The sequence below is a fragment of the Podarcis liolepis genome (assembly GCF_965112155.1).
Source record: "Podarcis liolepis genome assembly, chromosome: 3".
Classification (NCBI taxonomy): Eukaryota; Metazoa; Chordata; class Lepidosauria; order Squamata; family Lacertidae; genus Podarcis; species Podarcis liolepis.
Genome location: NC_139557.1, coordinates 21197306 through 21213761, shown reverse-complemented (window position 1 = coordinate 21213761; position 16456 = coordinate 21197306). Strand labels below are relative to the sequence as shown.

The following is a 16456-nucleotide window of genomic DNA, read 5'->3' as shown; positions in this document are numbered from 1 at the left end:
AAAGTAGCTTACAATAGAATAATAGAGCCATAGAGTTGGAAGGGACCCAAGAGTTCATCTAGTCCAACCCCCTGCTATGCAGGAATTGCAGCGAAAGCATCCATGACAGATGGCTATCCAACTTCTGCTTAAAAACCTCCAAGGAAGAAGAGTCCACCATCTCTCGTAGGAGTCTGTTCCACTGGTGAACAGCTCTTAACGGTCAGAAAGTTTTTTGGAATGTTTAGTAGGAATCTCCTTTCTTGTAACTTGAAGCCATTGGTTCCGAGTCCTACCATCCAGAGGAGGAAAGCAGGAAAGAACAAGCTAGTTCCCTCTTTGATGTGACAGCCCTTAAGATATTTGAAGATAGCTATAATAAAAGCAATTGAAAACGTCCTATAAACATCTAAAAGCACAGTTATACAGATAAAAGATGCAGATTTAGGGATTGCATCCCACTAAAAGAGGTCGTAATGGCATGCTTCAGATTAAAAGCCAAAAGCTCAGGTTAAGAGAAAAGTCAAACCTGCAGTTAAAGTAGATGAGGGTTTCTCACCCCAAAATTCTCAGTACCTAAAATGGTATACACCATCAAGATTTATGGAGAGTTTCTCTCTCGAGAATAAGTGCTAGCTTTTGGAGTTGTACAGAAATGGGTTAGTCAGAGAGAGAGAGAGAGAATAGGCTCCATTATTTCATCTTTGCAAAATTTATGCTGCATGAGAATCTGTATTTGTACTTATTGTTCCAGCTTTCAAACATTAAAACATTAAAAAAAAAATCAGATTTGAATTGCTTATGGATCAGGACTGTCACCTCTCTAGTTCTTTGTTAGCTCTGCAAAGAAGAAAATCAGAATGTGTCTGGGTTGTACTCAGTGCTTTGTGAGCAGAACTCCACTCATGCAACAAGGCTTTCCCTTCCTCTCCCCTGCATGCCTCAAAAATCTGCTGTGGTGGGATTCCCCAACCCTGTGGATCTGATTTTGAAGGATGGCTTCAGGAAAGGGGACAGGAAGGAAAAGTTCTGTTCTACAAGCAGAAGTCTCTTAAGATGGTGGACCATTGGGTATCTCCTTTTTTCAATATCACAAGAAGGATTTCTTAGCCTGTTTGTATTTTATTATTTTCTGCCTTAGAGAAAATTCAGAGGCCCAAACTAGTGAGCAGGGTCTCAGAATAGAAAGCTCATTTTATCTTTTGTGCATTGCTCCTTTCTTGACACCCTTTTTATAAATTGTTTTTCCCAGTGTGTTTGCTCTATTTCTTTACCTTACCTGCCCTCATCTTCACCATGATATAGAGATGCTGTTTTCACCTCTGCTGTGTTTATTATTTCTGCCATCATTCTGTCACTGCCTTCCTTCCACATACCTGAATATATACAGAAGTCTTGATCTAGCTAGTCTGATTTCTTATAGCGTTGGTGGTAAAAACATCAACAGATTATTTCATGTCACATTTTATAAAACGACTGGGGCAAGATTTTCTGTAGAAGATGGAGACCAAAACAAGATTAATCCCCTTTTGTATTTGCTAAATACTACCTGCTAAATAACTAAAAGAAAAAATTGTTTCCAGGGACTATTTTCCAAATAAGATTAGTAAGTCAACTTGTTCATAGCCTGAAGGACCACATGCTAAATGCAAATCTGATCACACATTTATATTTAGTAACTTTGGCTATCAAGTAAATTAAAATGGAAAAATGTTATGATTTAATAAATTCATGGGCTTTTGTTTAAAAAACAAACAAAAACAAATCGTGTGCAAGATATTCCTTATTTGTTATGCCTTGATTGTGTGCGCTAATAACACCACAAAGTGGGTGCAAACTAAATTCTTCTTATGAATGAGAATTTTTATGCAGATCAATAATACAGACTTTGCAGTCTGTGCACTTAAATTACAGGAAATGGTACCTAATTCTTTTCACTTGATTATTAAGCTAACTTTGCTGCCACCTGGTGGCTTTCACCTTGTTACTGCATTGAACCTAGTGCCTGTATTCCCAGATTTAAATCAACATTTAGTCTTCAGGTGTCCATATTCATAACTCTGCAAAGTAAGTTTCCTCTTCATGCAGGCTGACTTCCAGAACAAGGACTGGTCATTTTTATTTCTCTGTACCTTCAGAAAAGACGTCAGGTTCTATTCTTAACACATCAAGCTGCTTCACTACTATTCTGTCCTTTTCCTCTTCTGTGGATGTTTAAGAAATGCAAAACTGATGTGTCTGTGTTTTACCTGTGCATAACTTACCTGTCACTATATCTCTGAAAACAGGGGCTGTTTGTAAAATCTCTATAAAAGCAATGGTTAAAGAGATCTGGTCGTTTGAGTAGCTCATATAAGTGAAGTCCAATGAGTGGGATCCAAGAAACTGTTGCTTACAGAAGAGACTTTCCCCCACTGCCTCTTTGCTACTGCAGCCTGTGTTTCTTCCTATGGACTGTGCCAGGGAATTTGCTGGCCCCTCTGCAGTAACATGGGACGTAGCAAAAAGGGGCAATCTCTTTCCACAGTGGGCTCTCTGGACCCTACCCCCATCTTTTAACTAACATAGTAGTCAAGCTACTAAATCTTTGTGCTGGCCTTTCGCTGTGAGCAGTACTTGTTCAATATGTACATTCTAAGCTGTTGTGTGTATCACTATCTATCTCACTGGCTTTCTTCAGATTTGCTAAAAACCGCTATTATGCTATGGACTTTAAACCAGTTTTGGATGATATATTGATATATATCGCCCAGCCCTAGCACCGACCTCTGACCTCCACTTGGGCAAGCCAGAGGTGTTGTCCAGAGCACGTTCCGGACAGGCAAAAACTCCTGTTTTTGTGTGAATCAGGGGCCAATGACGAAAAATGGTCTGGAGAAAGTTCTGAGTGTCAAGTAGAGGTCTGGGAGACTGCATCCAGGTTCCTCACTCCTATTCCTGGGGGGAAATAATTCAGCATGAGCTATTTTCTTAAACTGAGCAATTGGGGGGGTGTCTTTTGCTAAATCACTGCCATTACTTGGGTCTAGTAAGCGTGTAGTAAGTTTGATGTATTGATAATGTAGCTATAGGTTTGGTTTTTTTAAAAAAGCAGTTGATTGAATCCAAAGGTTGCACAAGCAGAGCAACCAATCTTTTTATTGTAGCCGCAGCTCAGGCTGTTCAGAAGGACTCCCAGCCCTCCAGAGAGACTTTGTGAAGATGCAGGCTAAGAGGAAATACCAGTTGCATGAGTGGTCTTCAACTCATATACAGACTGTGTATATGAGTTATATACTATCCCAGTGTCAGCTTGAAAATGTTCTATCACCTTTCCTAAGTGATCAGCTAAATTAAGCTGTGCTGGTTAGACTTGTATGTTTAATATGATCCGTATTTTATTTAAATTAATTTCTCATCCCCCCCATCCCCCCCATAAACCAATATAATTTACGTGTGGATGACAAGTTGCCATACTTTACTTTCACATCCCACACAGTGAATGCTGGATTGGCCTCCCCTCTGTTACCTTACAGGGCTGGTTCCATGCTAGTAACATCAGCAAAAGTCTCTAGACTAGTGCTTAAATAACATGAACCAAATTGGCATGGTGAGTGCTGGCTAATCAATGTGGCTTAAGATGTCTTCTTTGCAAAAGCTTCCAATTTTGATGTTGTCTTAGTAGCAGTTGATCTTGTGCTTTGTAGAGGTGGGAGCTATGTGGCTGTTTTAGGAGAAGCGATAACAAAGCAGTCAAGGCACGGCTTTGAGTATCTCTTCGGAAAACCTCTGAAAATCAGACTTCCAGATTCTTTTTCTATACAAACATTGATAGCATATTAAGAAGCTGCCCTACTGAACTTTCACGTTAATCCTTAAGAGAAGAAGTGTGAAGGTCTTCTGCTATTTACATAGCGGGTTGCTTCGATTTATATCATAGAACAGACCCACTGAAATCACTGAGGTTAGATTAGTCATGCTCATTTAAATCAGTGTATGATTTAAATCAAGAGTATGACTTCAATTGATACAACTTAGCGTTCCAAGTGTGAGAGTCCGGAAAGAGTAGCTGATGATTCGCTTTAGTTCCTGTGATTGGCATAGTGTGTATACTAGTTGCCCATTGTTGAAAGTTCAAGTTTTCTTTTGTGCAAAGTGCACTGGTGTCCGAAAGCTAGTTGTGGGGTTCTTGTTTTATGTTGGAGCTGTCTCAATTTTATTGCTGCTTCACCTTTATTATTATTACTATATTTCTTTTTTAAAAAAGATTTGCTCGTTCCTTTCTAGTGGTAGAAACTACTTTACTCGAAATTTAATGAAAATGAAGTGTGAGAAGACGCTCATTATTCTAGTCTTCCTGATTTCTTGTACAATTTATATTCTTAGTATTTACGGCATAATTAAGACTTCTTACTAACACGGCTGCTTCATTGTAGGAGGACTGACCAATGGTAGTGGTCGCTATATCTCTGCAGCCCCTGGAGCAGAAGCAAAGTATCGCAGTGCAGCAAGCACCTCCAGTCTTTTTAGCTCCAGCAGCCAGTTGTTTCCTCCTTCGCGCCTCCGTTACAGTCGGTCTGACATTATGCCTTCTGGACGTAGTAGGTTACTGGAAGATTTCCGAAACAATCGCTTCCCTAATCTTCAACTAAGAGACCTAGTTGGACACATAGTTGAGTTTTCACGGGACCAGCATGGCTCTAGGTTAGTATTTGTAACTTATGCTGATGAGTTTGGAGAACATTTACAATGATAAGCATTCCCTTTAATTGGGTCTTGCGGGGAAACACATGGAATTTTTGTCATTTTAATTCTCAACGTGAAAAGATCTGGAGCTTCCTTCTTAATGGGCCTGTTCAGACAGTGCATCGTTACTTTTAGGAGTAAGCAGGCATGGCCATCTGGCTTTCAAGCCTGTCTTCCAAAAAAAAGAAAGAAAAAAAAAGGCTAACATGAGAGAAATCTTCATTCTCAGTAATGAATCACAAGCAATTTACACGGATTTCATTGCACTGAAGTTGATGGTTTCATCCTAGTGTAGTCGTAATAAATAATGGAGATATTAACTTACAGTAATCCCTTCTAGGACTATGCCAGAGTAGCTTACCAGTTACTATTTAACTAAAATTTCATAAACTTGCAGAAAGTGGTGTTGGGGGATGAGTGTTCAGACCCCTGGGCTCTCACTTGTGGGGTGCCTCAGGGTTCCATCTTCTCCCCCATGCTTTTCAACATCTACATGCAGCCGCTGGGAGAGATCATCAGGGGGTTTGGGCTGGGTGTTCATCAGTATGCAGATGACACCCAGCTCTACCTCTCTTTTAAATCAGAACCAGTGAAGGCAGTGAATGTCCTGTGTGAGTGCCTGGAGGCAGTGGGAGGATGGATGGTGGCTAACAGATTGAGGTTGAATCCTGACAAGACAGAAGTACTGTTTTGGGGGGACGGGGCGGGTGTGGGGGATTCCCTGGTCCTGAATGGGGTAACTGTGTCCCTGAAGGACCAGGTGCGCAGCCTGGGAGTCATTTTGGACTCACAGCTGTCCATGGAGGTGCAGGTTAATTCTGTGTCCAGGGCGGCTGTCTACCAGCTCCATCTGGTATGCAGGCTGAGACCCTACTTGCCCACAGACTGTCTCGCCAGAATGGTGCATGCTCTAGTTATCTCCCACTTGAACTACTGCAATGCGCTCTACGTGGGGCTACCTTTCAAGCTGACCCAGAAACTGCAATTAATCCAGAATGTGGCAACTAGACTGGTGACTGGGAGTGGCTGCTGGGACCATATAACACCGGTCTTGAGAGATCTACATTGGCTCCCAGTACGTATCCGAGCACAATTCAAAGTGTTGGTGCTGACCTTTAAAGCCCTAAATGGCCTCTGTCCTGTATACCTGAAGGAGCATCTCCACCCCCATAATTCAGCCCAGACACTGAGATCCAACGCCGAGGGCCTTCTGGCGGTTCCCTCATTGCAAGGAGTAAGGTTACAGGGAACCAGACAGAGGGCCTTCTCGGTAGTGGCACCCGCCCTGTGGAACGCCCTCCCTTCAGATGTGAAGGAAATAAGCAGCCATCCTATTTTAAAAAGACATCTGAAGGCAGCCCTGTTTAGGGAAGTTTTTAATATTTAATGCTGTATTGTTCTTAACACTTGATTGGGAGCCACCCAGAGTGGCTGGGGCAACTCAGCCAGATGGGCGGGGTATAAATAATAAAAATTTTATTCTTATTATGTAATTTTCAGTTTGTTTGTTTGTTTGTTTTACACTACTTTGCTCTAGTTATTCGACTTCTATTCAACTTGAGGTTTTTACTTTGTATAATTCTGGTGCTTACAGATTTATACAGCAGAAATTAGAAAGAGCCACTCCAGCTGAACGTCAAATGGTATTTAGTGAGATTCTGCAAGCAGCATATCAGCTGATGACGGATGTGTTTGGCAACTATGTCATACAGAAATTCTTTGAGGTAAGTGCATAAAGGAAGCTGTTCAAAGGTTTTTGACCTCTGAGTTTGTTCTGATGGGGAGAAACCTAGACTATATTACGACTCCCGTGTTTGTGGTGTTGAAGGCTGCTCACATGCTTTTCTTTCCAGCTTTCCACAGGTTTGAATAATCCACTGATAGGCGATTTAAATTTCTTATAGTGGCGTGAGATGACTGTCATAGTAACACGCCGAGAGGTGTGCTTGGTTTTTGTTAACAGTGCCTTCCCTTCTCTCGTAGTTTGGAAGCATAGACCAGAAGTTAGCCCTTGCTACCCGCATTCGTGGGCATGTTCTCCCATTAGCTCTGCAGATGTACGGTTGCCGTGTTATTCAGAAAGCCCTCGAGTCTATCTCACCTGACCAGCAGGTAATTGTAAGTTAGAACAATATTTTTGTATTCCATTACAAAAAAAACCCCACAAATGTAAAACGTTTCCTGTTTTGCTTTGCTGGGAAACGTGCTTGTAACAATATAGTAGTCTGATTATATATAGAAGGCACTATTCTTGTTAAATCATAATTGGGAAATGCACACTTGCGGGGAAAGTAACCTGTTACGGACCTGTGTAACCTGGTAATGCCAAATTATTCCTCTGTAGAATGAAATGGTGAAGGAGCTCGATGGGCACGTCCTGAAATGCGTGAAGGATCAAAATGGAAACCACGTGGTACAAAAATGTATAGAATGTGTCCAGCCCCAGTCACTCCAATTTATTATTGATGCTTTCAAAGGACAGGTAATTAGTTTTTTTTTATATTTACTCTCTTTAACTGAATGGTTACTATCCATAATCACAGCTTTTCAGATAACATTGGTTAGCACGCTGCTGCAAATATAGTCTTCCTAAATGTGTCTCATTTGTTTAGGGTCTTATCCTGTGGTGCTGTTGTTCTGCTGGTGCAATGGAACATTATTTCCCCTGAAACCCTCCCCTCCGAACCCTCCAAATCTGATCCAGGGGGTTGGAAGACCCTCTGCAGCAGGCCAAGGAAGGGAAGCTCCACCATGTGAGCAGAACTCTGTGCACACAGGGTCGGATGCAACCCTTAATTTGCCACACAGGCCGGGCCAAGACATTTTGCCACCTGAGTCGAACCGCAAAATGGCTTCCCCCTCTCCGCCAGGGAAGAAACGGGGAGTGAAGATTTACATCAGGAATAAAGGGGGGATAAAGATCTATATCGGGATCCGTTGCCCTGTGGATCGTGCTGCCTGAGGCAGTTGCTTTACCTGGCCTCATGGGTGGGCCAGCCCTGTACAGGCCCCTCTGCTCAGAGGTAGCCCACCTATATTCAGAAGTTCTGGTTGGTCACCAACTTCATCAGCTGCAGGGATATGGTTTCATGCATCCACTGGCAGGCTCTGTGCTTACCACGGCAGTGCAAATGAGCGGGGTGGCAGGCAGATGAGGGCGAGAAGCTCACTATGTCCCTTGCTGCCTTTGGGTTTGCCTGTTACTGGCATCAGGAAGTACACACAGCCCGGAGTGTATGCTGCTTCTTGGGGTTGCAGTGTACTGTTCTCCATAAGAAAAGCTTGCTAGTCGCCCCCCCCCCCCCCGTAGCAAGTCACCAAAGAAAGTAAAGTTTGCTTACCTATGTATGATGAGAGTGGCATGTGCTTTGGAGTCTCTGCATGCATTGCTCTGCCCTGCCAGGTTAGTTCTGAACAGGGAAGAGCTTCTCTGTCATACAGAATCTCAGTTTAGATAAGTGGCTTTGCTTCATGAAGACTCCTGGTTATTTTTCAGTAGCGGGGTCGGAGAGCTTTAAATAATGCCAATATATTTGGCATCTGGCAACCAATGCACCCCTTTGATTTCCGATGGTACATGGGTAGAGAAATATAAAAAGCCTGGGACACAACCGTCTAGCCTAAATACAGAAGTATTTCAAGGTAAAGGTACCCCTGCCCGTACGGGCCAGTCTTGCCAGACTCTAGGGTTGTGCGCTCATCTCACTCTATAGGCCGGGAGCCAGCGCTGTCCGCAGACACTTCCGGGTCATGTGGCCAGCGTGACAAACTGCATCTGGCGAGCCAGCGCAGCACACGGAACGCCGTTTACCTTCCCGCTGGTAAGCGGTCCCTATTTATCTACTTGCACCCGGGGGTGCTTTCGAACTGCTAGGTTGGCAGGCGCTGGGACCGAATGACGGGAGCGCACCCCACCGTGGGGATTTGAACCGCCAACCATGCGATCGGCAAGTCCTAGGCGCTGAGGTTTTACCCACAGCGCCACCCGCGTCCTTACAGAAGTATTTAGCCTAGCCTAAATACAGAAGTAATGTGTTTGGCATTAACTTGGGAAGTGTACACTCGATTATAACCAAACTAATCCTCCTGGTGTATGTTGTGCTCTAGGAGGCTTAGTTTGGTCAGAACTGAATGTACATCATCATCATCATCATTTGTTGGGAGCTGTCCAGAGTGGCTGGGGAATGAATGAATGAATGAATGAATGAATAAATACTACTACTACTAATTTTTATTTTTATTACTACTACTACTACACTTCCAGAGTTAACACTAAATACATTACTTCTGGTAAATGAGCCACCATAGCTGCTAGAGGGCCATGAAAATTTGTGTCCCTGGCTTTTTAGACTCGTCTACCCTTGTACTACCTGAAACCAAAGGGCTCATTGGTTCCCAGATGTGAATTTTTTTCAGCTGCCCTACCCCACTGTAGTGGTCTTCAGAATACAGAACCCTTCACATATTAAACTCTGTAATGGGTCGTGAAGAAAAAGTTCCTGCTTGTGCAACAGGGGATCAGAATTTTCCTATAGGTGCGGTGTAATTTCTTGCCAAAGGGAAAATGCACGGATATCTGTGTTCAGTGTTACACAATATATTAAAAAGTAAAAGTCACTTGTTTTCCCTCCTTCCAAAAATCATGTTTACATCGAATGTTTTTCAATAATGTGGTGTAATTAAAGATGGCAATTTCTCCTTATGTACACCTGAGGCATCTTCATCTGGAATAGAGCAAATTTAATGCAGTATGTGTTAATAATTATAATCCTGTCGTTTTAAGGTGTTTGTGCTTTCAACTCATCCTTATGGCTGCAGAGTAATTCAACGCATTCTGGAGCACTGCACCGCTGAACAGACACTTCCCATTTTAGAAGAACTGCATCAGCACACAGAACAGCTTGTGCAGGTTGGTGTACACTAAAATATTCTGGGGAGCACAAAATATATTGTGTAGCTGTCTTTTTATTAGCAAATATTAATCAGAGTTTGGGTATATTGGAAGTAAATTCTTTAAAAAAGATCATGTCAACCTTTTCATTTATTAGATTTTTGGTGTAGTATCTGTTGGGCATAATCAGTTTCCCTATAGAACTTTAAATGCTGCAGTTCCAAAACATGGGTATGTAACAGTGGTCTCCTCTTCAACTTCAGTTTTTTGGGCGCTTTAGAAAATGCTAAACTAATGTATATGCTTGAGACAACTTAAGTGTGTTACTTTCAGGATCAATATGGGAACTATGTTATTCAACATGTGCTGGAACATGGACGTCCTGAAGACAAGAGTAAAATTGTGTCTGAAATCAGAGGGAAGGTTCTAACTCTGAGTCAGCATAAATTTGCCAGGTATAGTTAACAGTGAATTACTAATTGCTGTTTAATATTGGGCAGTGAGTGACTGCTTTATTATTCCTTTCTGTGCCTTTATATCTGCCTTTCTTTCATCTTGGAACCTAAGGCAGTCACCCCTTTAAGGCACCGACCAAACCCAGACCTGAAATATAATAGGGTCAGTTTAGCCATTGCTACTCCTAAGTGCTCCACGGGATAACTCAGAAGACTTGGGCCACGTGATAGGAACCCAAGCTGGGATTCCTCCCTTTGCAAGCATCGCCTTTCCTAAAATGTGGGCAACACTGCCATGGGGAGCAGTTGTTCTTCTCTCTGATGGATATGAGCATGCAATGTTACCTCTTCTGACACAAGGAGGAGTCATTTCAGCAGAATCTGCACCTCAGAGGTTAATGTACGTGAGAGGCCACAGGGATAGATTAGCACGATACAGTAATGTTGTGTTGTCTCATAGTTTAAGTGCCATGTATTTCATTTCAGTGTGTTGCGTTTAATCTGCTTAGTAATGTATTTAGCTGGATCTAATTTGTCTCTTTATCTAGTCTTTATTCCATTCCATTCAGTAATCTTTCCTGTATTCTGTTCCGTAATCTTTTTCAGCAATGTGGTAGAAAAATGTGTCACTCACGCATCTCGTGCAGAAAGAGCTTTACTTATTGATGAGGTGTGTTGCCAGAATGACGGTCCTCACAGTGCCTTATACACCATGATGAAGGACCAATATGCAAACTACGTTGTTCAGAAGATGATTGACATGGCTGAACCTGCTCAGCGAAAGATTATAATGCACAAGGTAATTGTGCCTATCTGCTCCAGACTTTGAAAGAACTCTTAATTTAAAAATCATTTCCCACCTTTTGCAAACTTTGGAGGACTCTTGCATGCTTTTGTGTCTGACAGTTTCTCTCTCCTCCCCACAACCCAATAACTCCATGTTTTAATTCCTCATTTTGTAAGTAGCATAATTGAAAATAGGATGAAAGTTAATGATACTAATTTCAAATAGGTTCTTTAAAATTTGTGGTGTTCATATGAAAAAGGTAAAGGTTAAGGACCCCTGGGTGGTTAAATCCAGTCAAACATAACTGTGGGTGTGGCACTCATCTCACTTCAGGCTGAGACAGTCAGCATTTGTTCACAGACAGCTTTCCAGGTCATGTGGCCAGCAAGACTAAACCACTTCTGGTGCAACGGGACACCGTGACGGAAACCAGAGCGCACAGAAATGCTGTTTACCTTCCTGCTGCAGCAGTACCTATTTATCTATTTGCATTGGTATGATTTTGAACTGCTAGGCTGGCAGGAGCTGGGACAGGGCAACAGGAGCTCACCCCGTCGTGCGGTTTCGAACCACCACCCTTCTGATCAGCAAACCCAAGAGGCTCAGGTTCATATAAATATGGATGGAAATGATAGTTTACTCAACCTGGATAGCTCTGTTGGTTGGAACGTGGTGCTGATAATGCCAAGATTGCAGGTTTGATCCCCGTATGGGGCAGCTGCATATTCCTTCATTGCAGGGACTAGAAAATCCTCAGGAGTTCTTCCATCTCTTATGATTCAACCATAACCGTGCTTTTTTACTTGACTGTAGATACACACCTGGTTGCAAATAATGTTGAACTATAGTTAAAAATAAACGATAGCTAAATGTGAACAAGCAGCATGCTTGTTTGTAATGCCTGCTTCACTCTTTCCATGCTTTATTTATTACTCAGGGGTACGCATACCCCTAAACATTTTGTGAATCGTAAGTTTGGCCTCATTGAGGGGTATTATTTCAACATGAGTAGGAAAATGAGAGTGCCCCTAAACATTTTAAAAAGAAAATAACACTGGTTATATGTAATACGGTACATGATTCTCCCATTTTAGCCTTACAGTGAGTTCTGTTAGGCTGAGAGGGAGTGGCTAACCCAAACCATTGAGCTTCAGTCCTGAGTGGGGATTTGAAACCTGGGCTCTTGCACTGCCCAGAAACATTCCACAACGTGGCTTGTTGTGATGCCTGAACCTGGGTTCATTCCTCCTCTCCAAACAAACCATGTTCAGAAGCCAAATTTTGTTCTTGGCTTACCTCTTTGTTCGGAGAAGCAAACCACTAGCTTGGATGTGAACATCCTTGTCTTTGAACTCTTGTGAAGGGAAGGCTTAAAGGAAGACATATCTGCCCCAGTAGAAGAGTTCCTTGCTAGGAAGCAGTGGATCAAAATGTAGTACAAGTTTTAATACCTTGGTTCTCAAACTTAATCCATTCTGGGAGTCCATTCGACAACCAAGGCACGGCTTCTGATTGTCTGCAGGAGCTTCCTGCAGCAGACGTTCGGCTTCCGAAAAACGTTCACAAACCGGAACACTTATTTCCGGGTTTGCGGCATTCAGGACCCGATTTGTTTGACAAATAAGCTGTTAGGGAGCCAAGGTACCACTGTAATTTTTCTTACGCCTGGTCCTCACTTGGGTTCATCTTAAATATTATTTGACTCTGAAGATTTTATCATTGATCTCGGAGTTCATAAACATTAACGTAAAACTAACAAAGATGTCTTGAATATTCTGCTTCAGTTTATCATCTGCTCTCCTCGCGATAGGAATGTTTTGACTAAAACCTGGATTTTCTTATTGCAGATTCGCCCCCATATTACCACCCTGCGCAAATACACCTACGGCAAACATATCCTTGCCAAGCTGGAAAAGTATTACCTGAAGAACAGTGCTGACCTGGGCCCAGTTGGAGGGCCACCTAATGGAATGCTTTAAGGACACATTCAGAAAATCTTGAAGATGAATTTTATTGTGAATTATCAAAACATACAACTTAACTCAAAACGTTGTGATTTTTTTTATATAAAAAAACCCTATTTATTGACTCTTCATGCATTTGTAAAAAATTTTATTCATGTGTATATTTTTGGGGAATGAATTGCAACATATTGCCATTTCTTATCAGAGACCTATCAGATTGTGTGGCTCACAAAGCACAGAATGCCTGTAAATGATGTAACTATCCGAATAGCTCTCACATTTTGTAAATTTTTACCTTGTAAAGTCATTGAATAAAATAGTTTTTAAAGGGAAAAAAAGTACAGTATTCTTTTAATATACTGGCTCACAATCTGGTAGGTCTCCCCAACATCACAGCACATGTTTATATAGTTGTATATAGAAATTAGTTTAATTTCTCCCCCCACCCCTTTGTGCGGAATCCTTTTTTTATAACAGATGAAAATAGATGATTGCATAATTATTATTTAACATATTACAGAAAGTTAAGTTCTGTATTTTGGTGGTTCACAATTTTATAATCCAAATAGCAATCAGGGCACTGAAGAATACCAGTAAGGAGTGATAAAATGTGAACATTGAGGAATAGTTTCTACCTTTTTACTTTGGAAACAATTGTTTTTTCTTTTAATGTAATGTGCCCTTTTCTCTAGCAGTGTATAAAAGCCATGTATATACTTAAATATTTAATTGATGTGCAAGATATGGGAATAAAAATCAAGGTGGTACTTTGGTCCAGCAACGTACTGTCTGGGAAAAGAGTAAACCTGCATTAAACTAATAGGCAGTCAGTGGGCATAAGGTGTGTGCTTTGCTTTGCATATACAGGATTTGAAAGTGTTGATAGGCTTTGTGTTCTCACAGGTAGCTGCAAACGGTAGGCAGTTAATGGTGGAGGAAAGGCCTACTGAGACTTTGATAGCTCAACATCTAAAGCATGATTAAATATTCAAATAACTTTTTGCTTCCTTATAAATATAAGCATTATATAAGTATAGTTAATAGATGTAAGTTTACCGTTTGTAAGCAGATTTCTTGTTTTCAATGTTTTACAAGCCTTGCTAATTGAGTAGTGACGCTTACTTTGGTTGTACAGATGTACATTTGTAAACCTCCATGCTGTAAATGTACTTTGTTTTACCCCTTTTGGGAAGAAAATTTGCATTTTAGTGTATATTCATACCCCTGTCCCTTTTTTGCCCTGACATAGTGTTGTATAATGTAAATTTATTTCAGCAAATCAAGACTGATTTTTTAAAAGATTCTATCTTTATATGGTTTCAGAACTACGAACCAGCTTTCTTTTATCTATTATGAGGAAATGTTTTTGTTTAACATAGTTGTTCTGTTAATATGGATATTTGGGGAACTTAATCAGTTTAAACATTAATGAGAATAAAGGCAAATTAATGGACTGAAATACTGACCACACAAACCAGTGCTTCTTCCATCTTAAATGTGGCACGATTTGTTTTTGTACAGAAGAGTACTGTATTTTTGGACAGCTTACTTCATCCTAAAGCAAATATGTATGATACTGTCAATTTTTCTCTGAACAAGACACTGTAACAGTAAGATAAAAGCTGTACATTTACAAGCGGCCTTATGTACATTTCCCAGTTTCCTTTTTAAGGCAGAATTGTGACCATATGTGTATAATTAAAATCCTTTTTAATCCTTTGCCTATGAAAATATTTTGGAAAGAAGCTTACTTTGTATATTCAGTTTCGGAAAGATAAAGTGCTTTGTATTTTGTTCAAGTCAGTATTTTGTGTAAACACTTCATTTTGATGTCATAACATAGGTGCTTTGTCTCAAAGCTGCTGGAAGTAGTGCTTTGACTATAGATTGCATTGAAACCTTTTGTGGAGAGGTCTAAAGAGAAGATAGGAGAGCAACATGTCATCTCATTTACAAAATGCTCATTTTTATTAAGAATACAATCACAGCATACAGACATTTGCTTACAACAAAATTTAGTATGTTGATAATTTAACACAACTGCTCAACAGTTACACCTTAAAATAACTCAAGTATCTCTCACAATTTGAATTTATATAGTAGTTTCCTCCTTTCCCTATATTTAACTTTTGAATTTAAGTTTAATGACAGTTATAGAACATTTTCCCAGTAGATACAGGAAACTACTAATCTTTCCAGGGAGTTTGCCGTTGGATATGGTGGTTCATGTGAGGGGAGGTGCGTAATACCTCTAGTCTGTCAAGTTAAAATTTATTCCATTTGTCTTAAACAGTCTTCAAACAATAATTCAGTATTCTTTGGTACATTTCAAGTCTGTTCTGTAACCTGTTGGCTGGCCTAAGTGGCATAGTTATACTCTAATAATATTTTGTCTTCTGTTAATCTGACCAATACTTTCTCTATAATCAGTTGTATATTTCTGCAGAAGTAGTGTAGGAAACCAAGCATACTTTCCCACATAATAAGCTTTCTTGGTTTGAGGATGTTCTTCCCACTACAGTCTCTTCCCAATGTAGATTTGGTTATGGAACATTTTTTCCTAGTCTGTTTAGGTCTGTTCTGCCTCTAGGCTGCTCTTAGTTCATATTGAATAATGTAATGTTCACTTGTAATATGCTGTAAAGAAAACAACAAAATGAAAATGTGTGAATAACTTTATGCAATATGCTTGGTCTTATGTTTTGATTCTTATCAAAAAGCCTTGGGTTACACACTCGACTAAAATTGCTACTTTCATTTCTGGGTTTAGCAGGTCTCCAAAGGAGGTTTCTATCAGAATTTTCTTCCTGGATTTAATCAGTTAAAATTGTGGAATTTTTAATCACCTCTACAGTTTTCCATTTGCTAGAAGAGCCACTTAATAGTGCTTTAACTATCTGACTTTGGACCCTAATAACTTGGTGAAAATGAGCAAATCTTTGTAGAAGTCACAGTAAAAGTGGGCCTTTGTGTGTCCATTAGAGGCTTCATCTATATTTGAGGGGGCTGCCCCCCCAAAGTTGATGGGCATTGCCATTCCAATAGGGGGGGTGCCATGTCATGTGATTGATTATGTGAGGCAGGGCTTATCTGGCTCCCTCCAATATTTTCTTCAAGTTGGCACCCCTGAGAGGAAGAGTGCAGAAGGTGATTTTTGTCAATTTCCCCTTTCTCCTATAATGCTCAGTACGACCACCTTTGAAATTCCAGAGCAGCTTTTCAGCAGAGGAGCAAGGTGGTATGTGCCAAAAAATACTGTCTTCCCCGGCCTGCTTTTCAGTGAGAGCATTCCATGCGTGCAGTCCTGCTCACAGGAACTTCTGGGTCTTCTCCTCCACTAAGCTTTTGGCCCTTTAGACATTGTTAGAATCCCATCAGCCTCACCCAGTGTGGCTAATGGTTAGAGTTGCTATCCCATCAACCAGAGGGGCACCACGTCATGTAAGGCTGCTCTAGATACATACCGAAGAACCTGTGACCCATATTCCAACTACTTGGCTGGCTCTAACGGGAGTTGTAGGTCAACCACATCTCAAGGTCTACAGGTTCCCCTTCCCTGAAGTGTCTGTCAGCATTTTCACCATTAAATCCACACCACAGCATTTCCAGAGACTCCGATGTTTCAGGTGTTTTATCTTGGTAGCATCAAACGGTA

At 41.0% G+C, this 16456-nt stretch overlaps 1 protein-coding gene across 43 annotated transcripts in view; it reads left to right on the top strand.

The window, feature by feature from the left end:
- PUM2 (pumilio RNA binding family member 2) overlaps positions 1-15485 on the top strand; it is a 59525-nt gene extending 44040 nt beyond the window's left edge. For 23 of the 43 annotated variants that reach the window (XM_083495475.1, XM_083495468.1, XM_083495484.1 and 20 more), the window contains 8 exons: positions 4395-4662; positions 6299-6428; positions 6688-6816; positions 7049-7186; positions 9488-9613; positions 9929-10050; positions 10657-10849; positions 12685-15485. In XM_083495475.1, the coding sequence (XP_083351601.1) occupies positions 4395-4662; positions 6299-6428; positions 6688-6816; positions 7049-7186; positions 9488-9613; positions 9929-10050; positions 10657-10849; positions 12685-12816 (1238 nt within the window). In that variant the 3' untranslated portion in view covers positions 12817-15485. Of the gene's footprint in view, positions 1-4394; positions 4663-6298; positions 6429-6687; positions 6823-7048; positions 7187-9487; positions 9614-9928; positions 10051-10656; positions 10850-12684 lie in introns of all 43 variants that reach the window. The other 20 variants (XM_083495465.1, XM_083495479.1, XM_083495474.1 and 17 more) reach the window with 1 other exon arrangement.
- Positions 15486-16456: the final 971 nt, after the last annotated feature.